Below are 21,438 nucleotides of genomic sequence, written 5' to 3' on the forward strand. Positions count from 1 at the left end.
AAATGTGTTGGCAAAACCTCCACCTGAATGGCATCAGCATCTCACACCCCTCCCTTCCCCTGCAGAGATCACAACATCCAGAAACATACCCAAAGAAAGCTAAGATAACATGTTGTCAGAAGGACATTCTTTCACATGCAGAGACCATACTCTAATGTATCTACAACTGCTTTATGACTTCTGACATTCAAAAACACACAGGAAAAATGTAACAACAGAATGAGAAAAAGCCTAACAGAGGAGACTTCACTGATTTCACTTGGAGCAGACTTGCCCCAGTTTTCCCAAACAGGCTTTAGGAATTGTAGGCCTGTCACAGGCACTGCTGAGAATAATTTTTCCATGTAAACATAGGGAAAACCTTTTTCACTGTGAGGGTGCTGGAGGCCTGGACCAGGCTACCCAGAGAGGTTGTGGAGTCCCCTTCTCTGAAGACACTCAAAACCCACCTGGATGCATTCCTGTGTGACCTGCCCTGGGTGATTGTGCTCTGACAGAGTGGTTGGGCTGGATGATATCCAGAGGTCCCTTCCAACCCCTACCATTCTGTGATTCTGTGAATGCAGTAGTGAGCCTTACTCAAGACCTCCACTCTCTGCAGTAAACTCCTTGTAAAACTGAACAGAAAAGAAAGTTTGTGGGACATTTAACAACCTCAGGATCATTTTTGCTTTTGAAAGAAATGAAGTCCTGCCTAAAAACTTATCTTTTCTGTATTATTCGGAGAAAACAGCAGTAGAACTACCATGATGCCTCTTCACTGCACATTGGAAGATAATAAATAACACTGCAATTTCACAGTAATAAATCAGAGAGAATTGCTATGAAGATGTAGAGAGTGACAGTAAGTACTAAAAATAGTTCCAGAGAGACTGAATTCTAAAGCTCATTAAATAAATAAGTCTTTTCAACATGTTGATCAGGGAATACAGGGGATAAACCAAGGATGTATTTTCTGATGCTGGATTTACCAGGAAGACAACTTGTCTCTTCCTCCTCCAGCGTTACAGACTCCTATTTATCTGCATCGGTAGAAGTAAAGGTGAGATAAAGGAAGAAACACTTCCTCACTGTAAGGCAGTGACTTGTTTCTGAAAGTGGATTTTGAAAAGAAATCTCATGCTGCCCGTGAACATAAACCGCCATGACTAGTTAGCAACTTCAGTTCCTCCCTGTGAGTTGACTGGGATCAAAAATCTATTTGATACCCACTTCTACAAGTAGTTATACTCAGCAATAGCTTCCTCTCTATAAACAACCACAAAATTACAATTGTATTCTGCATATACTTGTGCTAATGTCTTCGGCTTACAATCAGTGATGCAACTGATACAATTGATTTGCAAGAAAGAAAATGAGACTATTAGAATGGCACATTAGCAGGGCAAACACCAAGCGCTACTCATTCCATGGCAGCTTTTCTGCTCAGTTTTTGTTCACTGCTCATAGCTTATTGTAGTAGTTCAGTTTTGAATATACACCACAGATTGTAGCTAATGGCACTGGTTTTCTTCCAACAGGAAAGGATAGGGAAAAAAGCATAGAACCATGGAATATAACCAACATTTAAGCTGGAAGAACACAGGTCTAGTAGGTAAACATAATATGCAGCTCCTGTTGCAAAGATCTAGATTAGTCCCACCAGGTAACATTTATCCTCCAATAAATTGTGAACTATATGTTCTCTGAGGCTGAGACGAGCTCTCCCTGAATTCATGGGAAAAACTGCAGAGAGTGGTTTGATGTTGTAGAGTAACTGCTGGGGTGTATCTCCACAGGAGAGCCAACAGCAGAATAAACACAGTAGCTGAAGTGCTATCTAGCAATGTGACTGACCTCATACAAACTATACTGCTGCAGAAAAAGAGGTTAAGCAAAGATATTTGAAGCCATTTCTGCCCAGTAATGACAGATGTAATCCAAGTCTAAGAAAAAGCAAGCCCAGGTCTGGATCCACTCAAAATTCTTTCCTGAGATTAACTCAATTAGTGTCCTTAAAGAGATGTTTCTAAATAACAGCATGCCTATTGCTGGTATGAAGAAAAGTTCATAACGCGCACACAGAAACTGGACCGGCAGCCCCTTCCTTAGCTGAAAATACCAAGAGCTCTTGGGCAATCAACATGATTTCAACCACTAAGGTGTGTGGCAAACAAGAATTGAAAACTCTTCCTGGAATCTTCGTAACTACTATGCTGTGATAATAACCTCAGGTTAAAGAACCACCACAATGCCCATAGAATTAACCTTGCTTTGAGACACCTGCTAACAAAGACAGCACCTCTCAGCAACACACAGGTTAGAATTAGGAAGATGGCTTCAAGAAAGCACCCCCTGGGGATCATGCCTCGCTCTGAATAATTCAATGTGAAGTTTAGCCTTTGTATTTGTGGCAGTTTAGGCTGGGTGCCCCCTGCCACTGCTACATGAGATACACCTCTGGTGTCCCAGGTGCCCACCCAATAGGGGTGGACACAGAAAACGGCGTATTTCTACCCATAAATCCTGCGCCCTATAAATCCATCTGCAGAGTCATATTCTTTCTCTTTCTTCCCTCTCTGCCCCCGTGGGAGATGCTCTCTCTTATCGGGTAACGGTGGGGGAGTATCTCTCTAGGCCACTTAGGCCTGTCTAGGCCTAATGCCAGGAGGAGAATGGAGGGGGAGGGCAGTCCCAGACCTGGCCAGTCTGAGACTTGCGTAGCAGCGGGAGGGGGAAGAAAGAGCTCTGGGGGTTTTGGGTTTACCCTCAGGTGGGGAGAAGGGAAGGATTGGGAAGCTTTGGGAATTCTGTGAGGCGTTCTGTATGCTTTTGGGATATTCTTGGCACTATCCTTTGTAGTCTTTTGTAGCTTCACCAATTGCTCTTCCATTTAAACTTTCCATCACTCTCCAATCCGTTTGTGTGAGTCTCATTCTTTTGTCCCTCTCGGGGCAAGAGAGGATCTGTCTGGCCCCAAACCAGTACAGAATTCTAAAAACATAACGTAAACAACTGAATGTATCGAATAGAAACTATTAAATCAGCCTAACATCCAGCAAAAACATGTGAACTTATGTCTGCCAGTTGGGAAACTGATCATCGGCATGGAAAACAAAACACACCTCAACTTCACTTGAATGCAACTCAGTTTTCAGCTTAGGCACAGGGCCTTAGCCTGTACCTTGCCTTTTATACTTACTTATTTTCTCTTGATTTCTTTTAAAGGATATAAGGTATTCTCAGGATTCTTGAATATTAGGGTATTAAGCTACAAACAGGAATTCAGTTTCTCTTGTTTATGAAGCAGTAATTTAAATTAACAGTTCATTTTCCATTCAAAATTCTTGTCAGGCACATTACTATTTTTAAAACATGCCTAGGACATCACTACATCTGGCATTAGACATCACAATCACAGATTCTGAAATAAGACAAAACAAGTACTTCCCAACAAAAGATTGTGTCAATTTGTTCATAGAAATCTGCAGGAATTCTCACGGCATTGGGTTCGTAGCTGCTCCATAGATTCACAGTTTAGAGCACTACCTAAACTAGTTGATAAATTTGTTATGCATTCCACCTACAGAGTCAAAACAGAGTCTGCTTCCACCCTCAATTAACATTACTGCTACCGTAAGAGGCCACCTTCTGTGGTAGATGTGGAAGAACCCACTGTAAAATGTGAGAATAAATGAAATCTGGTTTGAAATTCAGCAGGATGGCTTTTAACAAAACAGCAAACCTAGACTGAATTAGTGAAAGTGAGTAAGGCAGCTGAAACAGCAGAGCTTCTGAGAGGGCTAAGCACTGTGAAAGGTTTTCTTCATCATGCTCTTAGGCACAATCTGATTAGTTCCAGCAGCTGCCCAGCAGGGAAAGCCAACCAATCATTCCACAGCAAGACACATATTAACCACCTCTCCAGTCTTCAGTGATTTTCAGAGCCAGGCAGCACACAGTACTATGGCACGAGCTCACATCTTCTGATTTACAGAATTCTGATCTATAGAATTCATAGGATGAATTCATAGAATAGTTTGGGTTCAAAGAGACCTTAAAGATCATCCAGTTCCAACCCTCCTGCCATGGGGCAGGGACACCTCCCACCAGCCCAGGTTGCTCAAGGCCTCACCCAACCTGGCCTTGAACACATCCAGGGAGGAGGCATCCACAGCTTCCCCGGGCAACCTATTCCAGAGTCTCACCAGCCTCACTGTGAGGAATTTCTTCCTAATATCCAGTCTCAATCTCCCCTCAATTTGTTCCACTAAAGAATTGCTGGAGTTTGTATACACAAAGGAGTCACTGAAGCAGTGATACTGAACACTGCAGATGGAAATCATGCAGAAATTATTGATCTTCACAATGGAAGTTACTACCTTAAAACCTTTTGTGGTGGACAAACTTGTTCTGCCCACTTGTATAAAGAGAAAAAGACAACAAACAATTGGGGTGGTGGTGTGCAGAGTCCACTGTGCAGAACTATGAAATTACTCAGGTCTTTGCTACACAAATGAGTAACAAACCATGGTTTTCTTTCTTACCTAGCTCAGGAAACTCAGTAGCCTGTAGCATATGCAGTGCTGTGACAAATGTGTAGCTGAACTTCAATAATCCATTGGATTATTGGATCCGTTGGCCTTTGGAATGGGCTGCCCAGGGAGGTGGTGGAGTCACCATCCCTGGAGGTGTTCAAGAGGAGATTGGACGTGGAACTTGGTGCCATGGTTTAGACAGTCATGAGGTTTAGGGTGACAGGTGGGACTCGATGATCTTTGAGGTCTCTTCCAGCCTTCTTGATTCTATGATTCTAATCAAAACAGTTTCTGAAAGACTTCACTCCTATTTGTATGAGCAGTTCTTATATTATCTGAACATTATACTCACACATGGTTACAAGTCTGGGGGTGAAATTTCCAGCCAAATGGAACACCGAATCATATACTCAGACATCAAATAATTTTAAAGTTATTATTGACCTTAATCATTAATATGGAAGCATCTAAATTCCACCCCCCCCCACCCCCACCCCCCCCCCAGTTTTAATTCTACAAAGGGACATTGAGTTCTTAAAGTGGAGCCTTTGGAAGCAGCCCCTCTGCAGCCCTCAGGCACTGGCAGGATGCTATTAGGCCTCCCTGGAGCCTCCTCTCCTCCAGGCTGAACACGCTTGTGTTCTCACAGCTTCTCCTAAGTATCTGATAGCAAGCCAGGATACAAGATCAGACTTAACTTCTCGGGTCACGTCAGCACCCTTCACATCAGTTAGCCATAAAGAAACTGAGGCACAGACAGCAGAAGTGAGTCATTCACAACTGCTCTGCAAGCCAGCAACACCACCACAATGACCAAATCTGGCAGTTCAGCTACATTGCTGCTTCTCAGGCAGCGTTCAAATGGCTCATTTATTGCCTCCAGAAGTTAGTACAATGATGATAAAACTGCTCTTGTAAAGAAATCATAAACATTGTAAATAATCAACCTGTCACCCATATATCACAGCACCAGAAGAAAGACCATGGGAATTGTTTGTGTCCTTTCCATTTTTTAATTCAAATTCTTGGAACAATATACATTTGTTTTTGCCTTCAGTATGATAGCAATGCACACATTGTCTTTTTTGGGCCCCATCATCACAAGCTACCAGGCCAGAAACAAGCAAAAACCAGGCCAGAAACAAAACAGATCTTATTGCTGTCCATGCTGACTGGTGCTGTCATTGCTCAGCACAGCAGAAATGTTTGGGCTAGCAGAGATCACTATTTGAGACTTTGAGAACAGGAAGAAGGGAATTCTGAAAAGACAAAAAGTCCAGCTAAGGTGCAAAGTGAAGGTGTACAGGAAAGGTCATAAAGTCCTAACATGGTACACTTCAAAACCTGCATATTAAAAATAAACAGAAACAGCCATTAAAACACACACTAAGGGTTTTTTCCTTTAGTTTTGTCAAAGGTCCAGTTGGGCACTCAACTTAATTGCCAAGAACTTTGGATGATGCTGGCAGTTGAAGGTATAAATTATACAAATGACAAGTTTTTATGAGTCACAGACAACTACTGGACTACTTAAGAAGTTAAAAAAACCACAAAATGAACGTAAAATCTTATAGAGAACTTACAAAATCGGTAAACTTCAAGAAACTGATTCATGTTCTGCTATTTTTCAAGCATAGCAAGTATCTTGGATATTCATCTTGGATGAATATTTCATTTATGTGAAACAATAAAAGGTGTGTAACAGTGATGGGAAGCAGGAAGGTTCTATCAATCTTTTACTGTCTGTTTGCAAGACTGGCTTTCAAATTACGGCATTCACGCTTGGAGGTGGCTTTTCATACAAAGGTCAATTCACCAATGGAAAATACTGATATATAACTTCCAGAATCACATCTTTGAACTCACATGGAAAATACAATGAAAAATGGAAGCTGCTATTATGCTTATACCTTTAAACATGCCACAACAAATAGGTTTGAAGAGTCCCTAAAAGAAACAAGAATGATTATTATATGGCTGGAGTGAAAAGGAAGAGAAAAAAGTGATGTCCAAGTAAAAAAGCCATATAATATCTGACTCTAAAAAGCATGGAGAACATCCTCACTTGAAAGGGGTGAGGGAAAAATAACACAAAACCAACTCAAAATGTCCATTCACTTGATAAAGCAAAGAGAAAAAAATGCAATTATTTGATGCTGGAACATCAGCAATAGTCAAGGCAATCATATACATCACATTAATAGAGTCAGCAATTAGAGCACAAAGTGACAAAAATGTATTTCAACACTGACAGTTGATGACTCAGAATTCGTTCCTTTTACCAATGTTTCTTTTTGTTTCTTTAAAATCATCTGAAATGCTCTTTGCTACGTGTCCCAGCTTCAAAAGCTCTATGGGACTTCAGTGTTCAGACCAATTATGTTTCTGGGCTAGCGAATACAAATTACTTCGGAATAAACCTTTCAGGAATAAAAATAACCATACTAATGCAGTCAAGTGCCACGATCCATGGTTGACACTTGCTTTTAATGCATTCTTTAATAGCTAAAAGAATATAATTTTCAAGTTGCCTTTTTCTCATCCCTGTACTTCCTCTTGCAAGAAAGAAAAACATTACAGACTGTACTTGGGGGGGGGGGGGGGGGGAACATCCAGATGTTTTTCAATCTGTGTTGCCAGGATATAATAGTAGAAAGCTAAACGCAAAATTAAAGTAAAAAATGCATTATTATTGTAAAACCCTCTTTAATATACTTAATATATTATGTATATACTTTATACTTAATCTCATATATAATAATATATATTATTAACATACTTAAAATATTATATATATGCTTTAATATACTTCTTTAATATATTTAATTCTTTAATATTGTGTCCAGTTCCAGTGTCCCCATCACAAGAAGGACACAGAGCTGTCAGAGCAAGTCCAAAGGAGGGCCACAAATATGATCCAAGGGCTGGAGCACCTCTGCCATGAGGATAGGCTGAGGGAGTTGGGGTTGTTCAGCGTGGAGAGGAGAAGGCTCTGGGGAAACATTAAAGCTGCCTTCCAGTACCTGAAGGGATCCTACAGGAAGACTAGAGAGGGACTTTTCATGAGGGTTTCCAGTGATAGGACAAGGTTTGAAGCTGAGGGAGAGCAGGGTTAGACTGGAGCTGAGGAAGAAGTTCTTCAGTAGGAGGGTGCTGAGACTCTGGAACAGGCTGCCCAGGGAGGCTGTGGATGCCTTCTCCCTGGGGGTGTTGAAGGCCAGGCTGGATGAGGACTTGAGCAGCTGAGTCTAGTTGAGAGGTGTCCCTGCCCATGGTGGGGAGGTTGGAGTAGATGAGCTCTGAGGTCCCTTCCAATCTTAGCCATTCTATGATGATTCTATGAAATTCAGAAACCTATGTCAGGTCATTCTTTAAAGATAAAGCAGAGGCCAAAGAGAAACACCTTTATTCTGACATGGGATATAAAAAATAAAGCCCCAGCACAATGGTCCTAGTCTTGGAGCATTTTGAAGAGGCTCCCTACCTCTTTCCTTTGTGCCACACAACATGCAAACTCTTTAAAATATTGTCAGTTATGAGACGACAGTGAAGATTATGAGTGCAGTACAACTTGTCTTAAGTGCGGTGTTAGCGACCTGCCACAATAAAAGATGTTCCCTATATAAAACTGCTAAAGATACACAGAGTGTAAGCCACCATTTCTCCCACTCCATCTCAGAAGTTCCCAGAAAAGGCAATTTGTTAGCACTGCTCTCAGAAAGATAATGACCAGAAGCCTCAAGGTTTGATCCCTAAACATTCTGGGGGACCCTGATCAAAGCAAAGCAGGTTGGACAGATCAATTTTCAAAAGCAGGGAAAGAGAGGCAAGAAAAAATCAGAGTCAAGAACAGACACATACACCACTCAGATGGCTGCAAGATCCCTCTGTGTCCCACCACCTACATTTGGTAGCAAACAACTGCTGCCTTTTTGGAACAGCATGCAGGAGAGGGAGGCAAAAGGACAATGGCAAATGGGAACACAGGATGAAAACTGAGGGCCTGAAATTCCTGCGAGTTTTCTGAATATCATCATGGTGTCAGGAAGACTTAGCAGAGATCTGCTGAACTCCTCAGTTTTCTCCACCCTTGCACTTTTCCTTACACTGTAAAGCATCAAGAGCATCATCATACATCAGGAGAGCAGGCAGTGACGTCATCCTCTTCACCCAGGTACTCTGGTGGAAAGGAAATTTGTGTTTCATTTCTATATCCAGAGTTCAAATTTGTTCTCATTTTATGTAAGGGTTAAGCAGTGACCAGGAGCTACTTTTATAATTGAGAAAAGCATTTACTCCTCAAAAGCACTGATAAATTTATTTCACTTCAGACTGTGAAGGTACTGACTTTGCAAAGACTGGTCTGCAAAGAACAGTCAAGTTGTCCAACCCCTCTACAGTGAGCAGGGACACCTCCAACTAGATTGCTACGAGGAAACCTAAAGATAGCTGTAAAAGTTAACATTTCAATTTAGAATTTTTTACTTACATGTATTTTTCAATATAGCCCCCAGGAATGGTGTGAAAGATGCTGAGAAACAGTGTACATTCCTGCTGTCCTAACTCCAGCTAATTTTCCAAGCATCAACATACTCAAACACAAGAAATCTATGTGCAGCTCTACGCAGCACACTCTGCAGCAATATCCCATTAAAATTGCTTTTGCCTGCATACACCCTGCAGAAAGGAGGAAATAGAGAAAGTCAAATCAAATAAAAATAGCAGTTTATTACCTTCTGAAACTGAGGAGGATTTTATGGCAAGCATAGCCAAATGGGATGTTCCAGTCTCAAGGCAGCTGCTACTGAAATCAAATGGCCAGTAAAAATCAACCATGGATTCAGTTTTAACTTTCACAGAGATCTTCCTTGGTAATTTTATCATTTTTCTGAACTGTTTGTTCAGCCAATAATTGTTGCAATTAACCGGTGGAAAAAAAAAACCACAAACCTCCCTCATCTTCAATGATTCTTAAGCATTTTAAAAAATATTTATAACATATTTTCATGGTTCACAGATCCTCCTAAGTCTCAAATTCTTTTAAGCTAGACTTATTTTGAGCTAGCAACAGTGAGCTGTTTTTCATTCTTTTCTAGAAGTAGCTGGTAAGACACAGCTATCCAAAACCAAGTCAGCACATTTTAAACAAACCATCCTCCAGGTAACCATCCCCAGCATGTACATCATCATAGAATGGTTCAGGTTGGAAGGGACCTCAGAGATCATCTACTCCAATCTCCCCATGATGGGTAGGGACACCTTTCAACTAGAGTCAGCTGCTCAAGGACACAACCTGGACTTCAACACCCCCAGGGAGAAGGCATCCACAGCCTCTTTGCACAACCTGTTCCAGAGTCCCATCACCCTGGTACTGAGGAGTTTCTTTCTCCTGCTCTCCTTAATCTTCAAACCGTTCCCCCTTGTCCTGTCCCTAGAAACCCTCATGAAAAGTCCCTCTCCAGCCTTCCTGCAGGATCCTTCCCTCCAGGTAATCTAAAGAAAAGGCTAGAAAGAAGCTTTCCATGTAGTGTTGTTTCTGTGAAACCTTCCAAGCCCTTCAAGAATGTTCGGTTAATGAGTGAGCTTGCTTTAAAACTTGCAACACACAGGTGACATGGGAAAAACTCTTTGGGCCACACACTTAACACCTGCAGTCAATTCAGTTATTGCTGACATCAGAAACTTTGGTAGCCCGTAAAAGTCTTGCAAGTATTCACAAAACCCGAGATTAAGTCAAGTTTGTAAAAATCAGTTGAACCTCAGGAAATGTGAATTAACTGATTTTGAACGTGACTCTTAATAGTCTCCGATAAATTTGCCTCCGAGGTGGATTCCAGTGCTATGCTAAACCAAAACTCACCATGCACATGAGGATACCTTGGTGTAGCATCACACTTCCTCTCTTTGTTTGACACTGACTCCAGTCTCATACATATACACAAACCAAACTATGATTTCATTGAGATGCACTGGGGGTTGTTACCATTTTTATTGTGGTTTACTGTTGGGAGTGTTGCAGATCGTGTAATTGGAGATTTCTTTCCACATAAATGAAACAGGAGTTTTTACTCAATGCATTTTGTGCAAATATTAATTTCTAAGTGTTGTCAATAGACTTTGTTCCAGGAAGAGTATGTAAACAAATCCTCAGTCTGTTGCACCCAGAAAGCATCACCACATCTGTGCTAAGAGGCATACTGATCCGTCTGGACATCAGCAAAAGATAATATTCATATCAGAAAGATGAAGTGAGGATCTCCATTTGACAGATTCGTGCCTTGCAGCTTGAGTCCATCATCCTTCCCACACAGAGTCATGCTAAGTTATATATTATTGTTCCATGACAGCTAGTGTGAAAATCAGAGCCTTGAACGCAGAAGGATAGACCAACTTGTCCCTCACCCTAACTCACTGAACTTGCAGTGCCTGCAAGCAAGACTTTCTCCTCCAGTCTTCAGTCAATCCCCCAAAGTGATGTCAGGATAACAGAACTTGACAGTTTTACAGTAGTAATGCCATGAACCACCCTACAGGAGCCTTGTATCAACCAACAAGAAGCAATTACCTTGACTCTCGACTCGCTACCACCAGCCAGGAGTAGAATTTTGTCTACTTTGAGACATTATCTCCCAGCTGTAAGAATGCAAATCAGGAGTTTTCCCCTTAAAAAAAAAAAAAATAAATCAACCCCAGTGACTTTTTCCAAACCATGTTCATGGATGACCATTTATCTGCCCACATCCCTCTGGACAAATTACTACTGAACAATATTTTTATTCTACTACTAAACCTTCTCATATAGATTACAGACTTTGCTATTTCAGATAGTAAGAAAAAGAGATAATTAAAATAATGAAAATAGTCTTATGATGCAAAGAAAGATTTTGAGATAAAGGGGAGAGGATTTTTTAAATTAAACAAAGAGCAGAAATTCCTAAATTCCTCGGACAGTACACCAAGGTTTCACAGAAATCTGCAATGGCACTTCAACCTCGACAGAAGAATATTAAAGGAAGTAAGTTTCACAAACATCTATTTGTGAAGTTGGCCATCTCAGCAAATCTTCAAGGAACTGAGGAAATTCTTGTCACTTCAGATGGTAATTATCCACATCGAAGTGGAAGGACAAGGACAGGGAACCTCCCCATGAAAAAAACCAAAGCTGCTGAATAACATCAAACAAATGCACCGATCTTCTAGCAGGAATAAAGACAGGGAAAGCTGCTTCAGGTCTGACCTATTCCCAATGCCACTCTGGACTTAGGAACAAAAGCACTCGACATCATTCAGAAGACAGCCTGTCTGCCCTAGAAAACCTCTCTCTTCTAAAGGGCAGCTAAAAGTTACTTTAGAAACATAACTTGTCCAGCTCTCCATATTTATTAAATTACAGGCTCTATAGGGTGACCTTAGAGCTTGACAAGTGCAACTCCAGGACAAAAAAAATCCCCAAATCTACTTTTGAGCTCCCTAAATCTATTACCTTCCCCATCTATGCTGGCACGTGAAATGGGAAATCAGACACAGTCCTGTCCAGCAAATATATGAAGGATAATCCATCGGAGCCATTGCAATGAAGGTGGAAGTGAAGTCGTCCTGCAAGTTACACTGAATGAAATCCTTATGTTCATTCAATTAGGAGCCTGTAAAGTTACAAAGACAAGACAGAACCCATCCAAACAGAAACTCTAAACACACCAGTAGGAGGGAAAAGGAAACAAACGAACGAAATCCCCAACAAATACAACCCCACAAGCAAACCAACCACGGCAGAAACGTTTTTTTAACATGTCTTCTTTTCCCCTTCTATAACAACACTTGCAACCGCAGGCTTTGTTTTACCAAACCCATCATTGCCCAGGTTTAGGTTCCAGCTCCTCACTGCTGCTGTTATCTGGGATATCAGTGTGTCTCCAACTCTTTTATTTGTTTAGTGTCAGTGAAGCATCACTGACCAGTGAGCCCTTCTCCAGGGGCAAGCAACACTGAAAAGTTGTTGTGTCACCAGCAAGTCAAGAACTTTCCTATCCAGATCCTCTACTTTCCTGAGCATATGTAAAATGTGTGCAAAATGAAAACTCTCCAGATTTTGAAGAGCCACCACTCACAATTCAGCCATATGACACTTAGACAACTACTAGAAAAGGATACTACCAAAAAAGAGATTACAAACTGTGAAACCACTTAGCTGCTAGTGGGTTACACTAAATTTAACACAGAGTTTTGATAGGAGGAGAGCAATGACACTGGGATTTCCCCCACCTTGTTAGCGACTGGCTGCAGTATGATCAGCTGTTGGCTGCTCCTCCATTCAGACACAGTTTGAGAGTAAAAGTGAGGGGTACTGCTTCAGCTTGCACTTAAAGGAATGAGGGGATAAGAAAAGAGTGAAATAAGAGGTGATGCTTGGGATAGTGAAGATAATCTGGCTAGCATCTGTGTTACGAAAATACAGGTCTGTGTCTCTGTGCACCAGGTTTGCAGGGCCATTAGCCATGCTTTCTTTCCTTCTCTCTATGCACTGAACTGCTCAGACAGTATTGGTGTACCATTAAAACACATTCAGGCCACAGAGCTGTGTTTGCCCTCCTGCACTCTTTGTGGGTTTTTGACTGTCATATGTGTATGACTGATAACAACATGATTATCTAAAATGATTTAATTCATCTTTCTCAGTTCTCATCTTTCTCAGAGACTACACAAATGTAGATTTGTGAGCTCTATCTTCCATGGGTCATGGAATTGATAAACTGTATCAGAAAGAAGGGGAAAGCTTCTATTGAAAGACATCACAAGAGATGATGTGCAACGGCAAGAGGTAACTCTTCCCCTCAGAGGCAAGACTGGTGTGTTGAGTAAGAATCTGTTTTGTCACATGACAGAGGTACAAACTGACAGCTAGAAAAGAGTTCTAGAAGGAGTGCACCAACTGCTTCTGATGATGAGTAAATAAAGGAAAATTACAGTAATAGGTAAGAATAATGGAACCACAACAGCAGCAACACCAATCAAATCCTGCTCCCCCTAAACTGCAACAGATTAAAGCAATAAAGTATCAGCACAGACGGCAGGCTCACAGAAGAAAAAGCTTTACTCTTGCAGGGGCAGAGTTATCTTTTCACTCTGGTTCACTGCTAGCTGGGTAGTGCTGCACTTCTGCCCCATCTAGTGTGTATGGTATTACCAGGTGACAACAAATGCTAAGCAGTCCATCCAAAGCACTGAATTTTCAATGTGCTCTTACAGGAATCCCTTTGGAAGCATGCATGTCCCTCTCCATTACAGTGCTCCCAGGCTGAACTCTATTCAAACCCTGCTGTGAAGCAGCTCCCTTTTTAAGAAGAAGGAGAACAATGGAACGTGTCATGCTCCAATCTTCCTAGTCAAGGCAGAGGCCCCTGACACCTGTAAATCCCAGTCTGTCGATCAGGTTATACTAAGTACAAGCTCACCATGAACTCAGGTACAAGTGCACTGCAACAGTGCAATCAACAGCAGCATGTGAAGATTCTTAATACCATGGTGGTGTTGCTAGACAGTGTCCATTGCCATCAGTGTGTAAGCAATTCAAATGCCCTGAGGTGCTGAACAAAGACCTTGTGCTGGTTTTGACTGCGGTACAGTTAACTTCCTTCACCTTAACTGGTATGAGGCTGTTTGTGATTTGTGCTGAGAGCAGTGTTGATAATATAGGGATGCTTTATTCACTGATGAGCAGTGCTTACCCTGTGTCAAGGCCTTTTCTGCTCCTCACACCACCCCACCAGCAAGCAGGCCAGTGGTACATTACAAGTTGAGGGGAGACACAGCTGAGACAGCTGACCCCAAGTGACCAAAAGGGCTATTCCAGACCACAGGACATCATGCTCAGCATACAGAGCTGGGAGGAGGAGCAAGGGCAGACATTTGGAGTTAGAGTGTTTGTCTCCCCACGTCACTGCTGTGTGTGACAGAGCCTGACTTTGCTGGAGGTGGCTGAACACCTGCCTGCCAGTGGGAAGTGGGAGATGAACTCCTTGGCTTGCTTTGCTGGTGCCCATGGCTTTAGCTTTACCTCTGTCACTGCCTTTACCTGCACCCACGAGTTTTCTCACTCTTACCCTTCTGATTCTCTCCTCCATCACACTCTGAGGGAGTGAGTGATTGGCTGTGTGGGGGTTAGCTGCCAGCTGGGGTTAAACCACAACAGACCTCTAGGCTTAGCTGCCTGCCAGGGTTGAACCAGAGCATTGGTATTTGTCAGTTGGTCCCTAATCAGAAATCACAGCTTATTAACATTTCCATCTAAAATTTGCTCCAGCACCCTGCTGTTTTAACATGCTACTTCGCCTCTGAATGCCTGTCTCTTTTCCTCTATCATTCCCAGGTCACACTGCAGGTAGTTAACTGAGACAAAAATCATAGGGTGTCCATCTGGACATTCCTTCCTCTGAACTAGTTCACTATTTGTCTTAGCTGCCCCTTCTACCACCTCCTACTATCACTGTTACACCATGTTTCTGTCCAGTCTAGACTTGGTGCTGTTTCTCATGCTAAACACTTTTTCTTTTCTTTCTAAATCATATCTAATTAAGTTCTCCCTCCCTAGCCTTATTCAGAGTAAACTCTGCTTGCTATTTGCATTTGAACCCTTCATGCCATTCTACTCATGATCAGCTTCAGGCACGTCAGCAGAGAAACTCAGTATTTACAATGCTGGGCACAACAGCTTCTTTGTGTGACAGCAAGATGCCTTGCATCACTGTTTCCTGGAAGCCTCTTCTATAAAAAAACCAAAAAATAACTGGAAAGAAGACACCTGAGAAAAGTAGATATTGCAGTACCATGGAATGTTTACATAGAGAGAAGTTGTTGTCTAATGAGGTACATTTTGGAAAAGGTAGGTGGGCAAAAATCACCTGATGGCTCATTTGTGTGGCAAGCAAAGACACTCTCCTGTATTAACTGAATCAGATCTCATGTTACAAAGCCTCCAAGTGATGCTGAAGCCAAAATATAAGCAGGCCTTTTTTTACAATGCTTTGTTTTCTTCTCTTTTAACAGGATTTTGTGAAAGAGGCAGGAGATTAAAATAATATGAAAGTCTCTCTTACAGTTAACAGACTTCATCATCAATTATTGACTGTGCAGAACAAACTGAATGCCACAATGATAGGCAGCCTTTTCCCATGGTTTTAGAGGGGCTGTCTGTTAAGTGTAACAAAGTGAGGAGTTATTGGAACAGGTTTCTGTTAGCTTCTCAATGAGCTAGGGCTACTGAGAAGGCCTTAAACCCTGCAAAACACTGTGTGTTAAACCCTGCAGGCCACTCCATGGAGCCTGTGCTTAGGAGCCCACTGGTTTAGAAAGCATAGCAAGCATCCTCTTATCTTCTGCCAAACAGATTGAAAAGCACACTTTAGACAAACTTTTTAAAGTGAAATATAACTGCAGAACTCTCTCTTCACTGCACAGCTTATCAGTTTGCTGTTACTTTAAAATCTAGAGCAACACATTTCACCCTGTTGCCGCACGCATACTAAAGCATCAGCCTTTGTGCTTCTGCAAAGTGACTTGCATATCTTATCATCTCCCACTCCTCTGCCATCCCCCAAGAATTCCATCCTGCCCATCATCTTCTGATCTGGTGCTTCCCAAAATTCCCCACAATGCTGTCATATCAGCCCTGTTAGACTCAGTCTGTGCAGAAGGCATAGTTCATGGGCTGCAGCTTGCCCACCTCTCTGTATTCTGCTTACAAAAGGAAGGAAAAGGTCACCACACAGCAGAAGCTGTAAGACATTTTTATATCTGCAGAGCATCCCCCCCAGAACAGCACAGGAGAACACAGGAGAAGAGAATTTGGGGAGAAAAGGCCAGCACCATCATCCTTGTGCTCCAGTCACTCTCCCTGCTAGTTCTTCACTGTTACCTAGGCAAGAGCTCAGGAACAATGACTCTTCCCTTCCTCTCTCATCTCCCTATTCCTCCCCAGTCTCTGGATCTCTGCACTCCCTTACCTGCTCACCATGACCATTCATTTCTACTACATTTTCTCCCTCTTCTTACATGGCCACTTCTGGTACTACACTGCACAAAGTACCCATGGAGGAACACCTGGGCATTGCTATTCCAAATGCTGTCTGGCTGTCACTGGCTGCTTCTTGGTTTTACAGATGCATGCCAGGCTGTGTGAAACTTCTGGCTTATTTACGGGCAAGGGGTTCACAACACAAAAAGTACATGACCAACAGGCAAGCAGGAGCAAAATGCTATTAATTCATTCAGGAGATCTGTCTACAGGGCTGAGATTTTACAGACCGGTAGCACACTTAGCACAAGAACTCAGAAATTTCAGTCCACATCAGTCTGTGTTTATCTTCTCCTTGCCTGATGTGGCAGAGCAGCTTTTCAGAGACACAATCAATACCTATGGAACAGGTGTTCTTTTTCTGTTTCCCCCCCCTCCTCTACTTCAACAACCAAACTGTTATTTTGTTGAAGCTATCTGCAGCTCTCCTGGTGAAGCTTGGCTCTCTGGCAGACCAGCTCATCTCACATGGCATCTTCAGAAAGGCCTTACATCCTACACTACTTTCAAAACAGAGCTGTAGCTTATTTCAGATGAGCCCCCACTTGTGCACTACAAATTTGCTATCATTCTGCTGTGCTGTTAACATTCTTTTTTCTGAACACACAGCCCAAAAATAAACTCTCAACACAAGACTGCTGTTGTGATCTGAGCTGTTGCTCCCTCAATCCTGGGGACTCCTGATTTTGCTGCTATTTTTTTCCTTTTCCTAGAGCATCTCCAGCACATTTCTCTCAGACACATTAACTAACATTTCTCTATTCAGACCATGGATTACTTTGTCACAGTTTGTCTGCAGTCCTGGCTTTCTTATTATTTTCTGCTGCTACTGCTAGTTATCTAATACACTGCTATTCATTCCCAGGTTTCTCACTTTAAATGCCAAGTAAGGAAGACTGCATCCTACTGGATGCTTGTGGTTAGCTATTTAAAAACAGCAAACAAAACTCACACATGTAGATCTGTCTGCTCTCAGCATAGCCTACCTAAGTAAACTTCAGTGGAAGTAATCCTTTCCTCAGCCATCACACACCATTACACACTACATCAGGTTATTTTGCTCCCTAACTGCAGTTCTCCTGTTATTTGCTACAAAGAGTAGAAGAAGGAAGAATAGAAACCATCTGCTCCTACAAGGCCATTGGCACTACTCTCCTTCACCCATGCACATCTTGGAGTTTCTCCTGCTGGGATGTTGCAAATCTGCTCTGACAAACGGACTCTTGTTCTGCAGCAGCTCATCAGCATACAGGTAAGCATCACATCACACAAGCTTCTGTACTGCTGCTCAAATCTCACAGCCATGCAAGAGGGACACAAACCCTATGCAAAACATTGACACACTCGGTGCTGTCATGTCGGTGGCAATGAGAACACATCTTTAATGGTCTAAGGAGACTGTTAGCCTAAGTACACAAACACCTTGAATGCTGGTGGAGATTTATGAAGGCATTTGTGCTTCATCACACTGTTGCACAGACAGACATACCCAGACACACACACGCAGAGTTTTCTACACAGTGAGGATATCACACACTGGAATGCACTCCGAGTATAGATCAACATTCCAAGGCAGGTACTGCACTGGTGGTACACAGCTTCCTAGTTCTGATGGGCTGATGAGGACTGGAAACATCACTGGTAAGACAGTGGCACAGGCAGCAGCAGAGAAGAATGGAAGAAACCCACCTTAAGGAGCTCATAATGTTGGATACCATTCACCCCGATGTCCGGATCGATGGCGGATGGCACGGAATAGCGGGAGTTAATGGCTGTGTTTTCAGGGATAGAAATGTTAATAACTGTCGAGGGGAAAAGGGGGGCATTGTCATTTATATCCTCTATTAGGAATCTGATCTTGACCAATCTGAACACCTCATCAGGCAAAACAGCAACCTCCACCTCATAGAAGCAGCGATTCTCAGTGAAGATGCCGGAGCACAGCTTCTCCCGGTCTATGCGGTTGGCAGTGGTGAATATCTCCCCTGTGTTCTCCTCCACCCGTACTAATGGTACATCCCCAGTCTTGTACACAAGCTTGAACTGCAGTGGTGAGGAAAGGGGCATGTCTGGGTCCAGTGTTAGGTTAAGATCCTTGAGCAAATTGCCAATGAGGACATTTTCAGGCAGTTCTTCCCGCACGGTGTAGTTCTTCTCCTGGGCGCCAGACTGGAATACAATACAGGCTAATAAGACTGCCAAGAGGTAGGTTCCAGACAGCAAGTCCATCTCCAGAACGATTAACGAGGATTCTTGTAGAACACCAAGAGTGGCTGCAAAAAGGAAAAGAAAGAAAGGAAATTATTAAAACTGACCAGAATATTGTGTTCTTGCAGTGCTGGAGACATGACATTAGCACCTTCGCCATGGCAAATAACCTGACCCTTCTGACAGCCCTGCCAGTGCAGGGATCTCTGATGCAACAATCCTTCATAAGATGGGTAACATTTCATGCACAACTTTTATTTACAACTGTTTTCTAAACACTGAGGCAAGAATCTTAGATCAGATAACAAACAAATAAATACAAAAATCTCTATTTCCAGCATGAGCTTTTTCCTTTGTGCCTTGATAAAAACTTTCTTTGAAGCCTCTGCCACATCGTCCTCAACTTTTTTTTGTTTCCAAAGAAAAAAGTAGGTAAGAAGCTTGCAAGCAGCCATCTGCTGAGAACCAAAATCTTTTCATACCTCTTGCTCAGAGATGTGAAACCAAAAACACTTAATTTCCCCCCAAGTTTGGCCCTGATAAGGTATGTAAGACTTGCTAACAACAAAGAAACCTGGTTGTGTTTAACACAGGAACTAGCAAGAAAATACTAAGATGGAGTCTGGTGAACTTCAGCAAACAGTGGGTGGAAATTACATGGGACACTAACACAGCAGCCCCTTCCTTTAAGATGACAAGATTTGGGTTGACCTTTGGAGGAAAACATAAACAGTAATAATCAATTCACTGCAATTTGGATTATCTGGCTAAAGGGCGGTACACAAATTCCAACACAGGAGGAGAACACTGAAAGCTTTCAATGTAGAACTAAAGCTAAAAGATTGTTCCCTGCAGGCAGGGTAAATTTGCAACCCCCTCAGCTGCCCACTCAGCCACCATATTGCTAGATAATCTCCATGTGGATACTCGTCATTAATTTCCAAGACAGGTGAGATTTCATTTGCTTTCTTCAACTGCAGGGATAAGCTCCAAAAGAATAGAAGCAAAAAGACAGACTATGCAGGAAAAGTTTCCCTTCCAGTGTGTGCCAACATTTCATACATCTCCAGGAGAATGAAGTGTAAGAAATCTCATATAATTTTAAACCTGGTGATGTCAGCTCATAGATGAGCTCAATACTGTCAGTCATCAGTACCTTTGAAGTGATACAGATTTGTTCTCAACTGAAAGCCAACTCTGTACTTCTCAGCCTAGTTTCTGAATAACAATTTATTCACCTCCAAAGATTACTGACAACCTCAAGAAAGATGGAAGTAGAAAGAGATGACCTTTAGGTACATAGAGATATTTAGCCACCTACAGCCTTCAGCTGCAAACATCTAGAGAACAAACACACTCTTTCATCCCATGTCTAGAATAAAATTGATTTGCCTAATCTCTGCATAATTCTGCCCTTCCATAATCTCAGATAATCCAGGACAGCATTTCTGCAAGACAGATGTTCAAGGCTTCACTCTAAACTGCTTTTTTTAGTCAATAAAACTTTATCTCCCACCAGCTCTGCACTTTTCCATATAGCTGTACTAATGCAGCTACATCCCTTTCACTGTGCAGGTAAAAGTGCCATTCCTTCCTTGCCTGTCCTGCTTTGATTCTCTATGTCATAGCACAGATTGATTTACTCCTGCAGATCAACTTGCAGCAGTTGAAGAAATTTTGAAGCCACTAATTGTCTTCACCCTTTAGTTACAGCCTTTCAGCAGTGCCATTTTCAGGGTAGTTTAAAGCATTTGACTTTGCAATGAAAGAGATTAGGCCCAATTAATATTGCCATTCTGCAACCTGCTTTTGATTGGGAGTACGTAACAGCTAAAGACCATTGCAACTCGATCTGCAAGGTGGATCTTTCTGTGTCAGCATGACTTAACTGCAAAGCACTTCCTGGCTTTATGATTATACAAAAGGAGCAACACGAAATAAAAATCCAATCCTGCAAGTCTCCCCTCACGAAAAAAGGCATTGCTCACGAGAGTACTTTAATTAACCTGCACGAGATTGCTGACGGGCAAGAACTGGGTGCGCCGCTTCTGCGGCACCGTTACCGCATCACCTGCAGCATGTCAGTCCTGCACTGCCTTGCAGTGCCTCAGCAGTTCCCCGAAAGGTACAGGGCAATGCTCAACAAGCATTCTGTGTACTATTAACAGCCAGTTTATAAACCCATTATCGTATCCAACTCCAAACATGTAAATATGGAAGTCATCAGCAGATCCTGGTTCTCACTACTGCTTACGCTGGGGCAGCAGCGTCAGTTTAAGGCAAGAGCTGCAGTGATGTTGTAGCAATGGATTCATTTGGCTACTGTCAGTTTATTTATTAACTGACTGATATTTCTGTAAATACATCTCCTGCAACTGTCACTCTACTGAAATAATTGTTCATGTACATGGAACCTACAGGAAGCTCTCTTTTCATGAAAGCACATTTCGGTATGAGAAGCTCCCCGTGAGCAGTGCCCTCATGCACCCCACCTGTATGCTGGGCTGCAGCCAGAAGAGTGTGGGCAGCAGGACAAGAGAGGAGATTCTGCCCCTTGACTTGATCTACACACCTCTAAGCACAAAAATCCCCATCATGACTCGAGGTTTCTGCTCAGATATACAGTGGAACATCTTATGCCAT

At 42.4% G+C, this 21,438-nt stretch overlaps 1 protein-coding gene across 1 annotated transcript in view; it reads right to left on the minus strand.

Annotated features, from left to right (window-relative positions):
- The window catches only part of PCDH11X (protocadherin 11 X-linked), a 389,119-nt gene extending 370,303 nt beyond the window's left edge, over positions 1 to 18,816 (minus strand). Inside the window, exon 1 of the mRNA XM_054388497.1 lies at positions 18,277 to 18,816. Coding sequence (XP_054244472.1) covers positions 18,277 to 18,816 — 540 coding nt within the window. The remainder of the gene's footprint in view (positions 1 to 18,276) is intronic.
- Between the last annotated feature and the right edge of the window lie 2,622 nt (positions 18,817 to 21,438).

This window comes from Indicator indicator, chromosome 17, assembly GCF_027791375.1.
Source record: "Indicator indicator isolate 239-I01 chromosome 17, UM_Iind_1.1, whole genome shotgun sequence".
In the NCBI taxonomy this organism is placed as follows: domain Eukaryota; kingdom Metazoa; phylum Chordata; class Aves; order Piciformes; family Indicatoridae; genus Indicator; species Indicator indicator.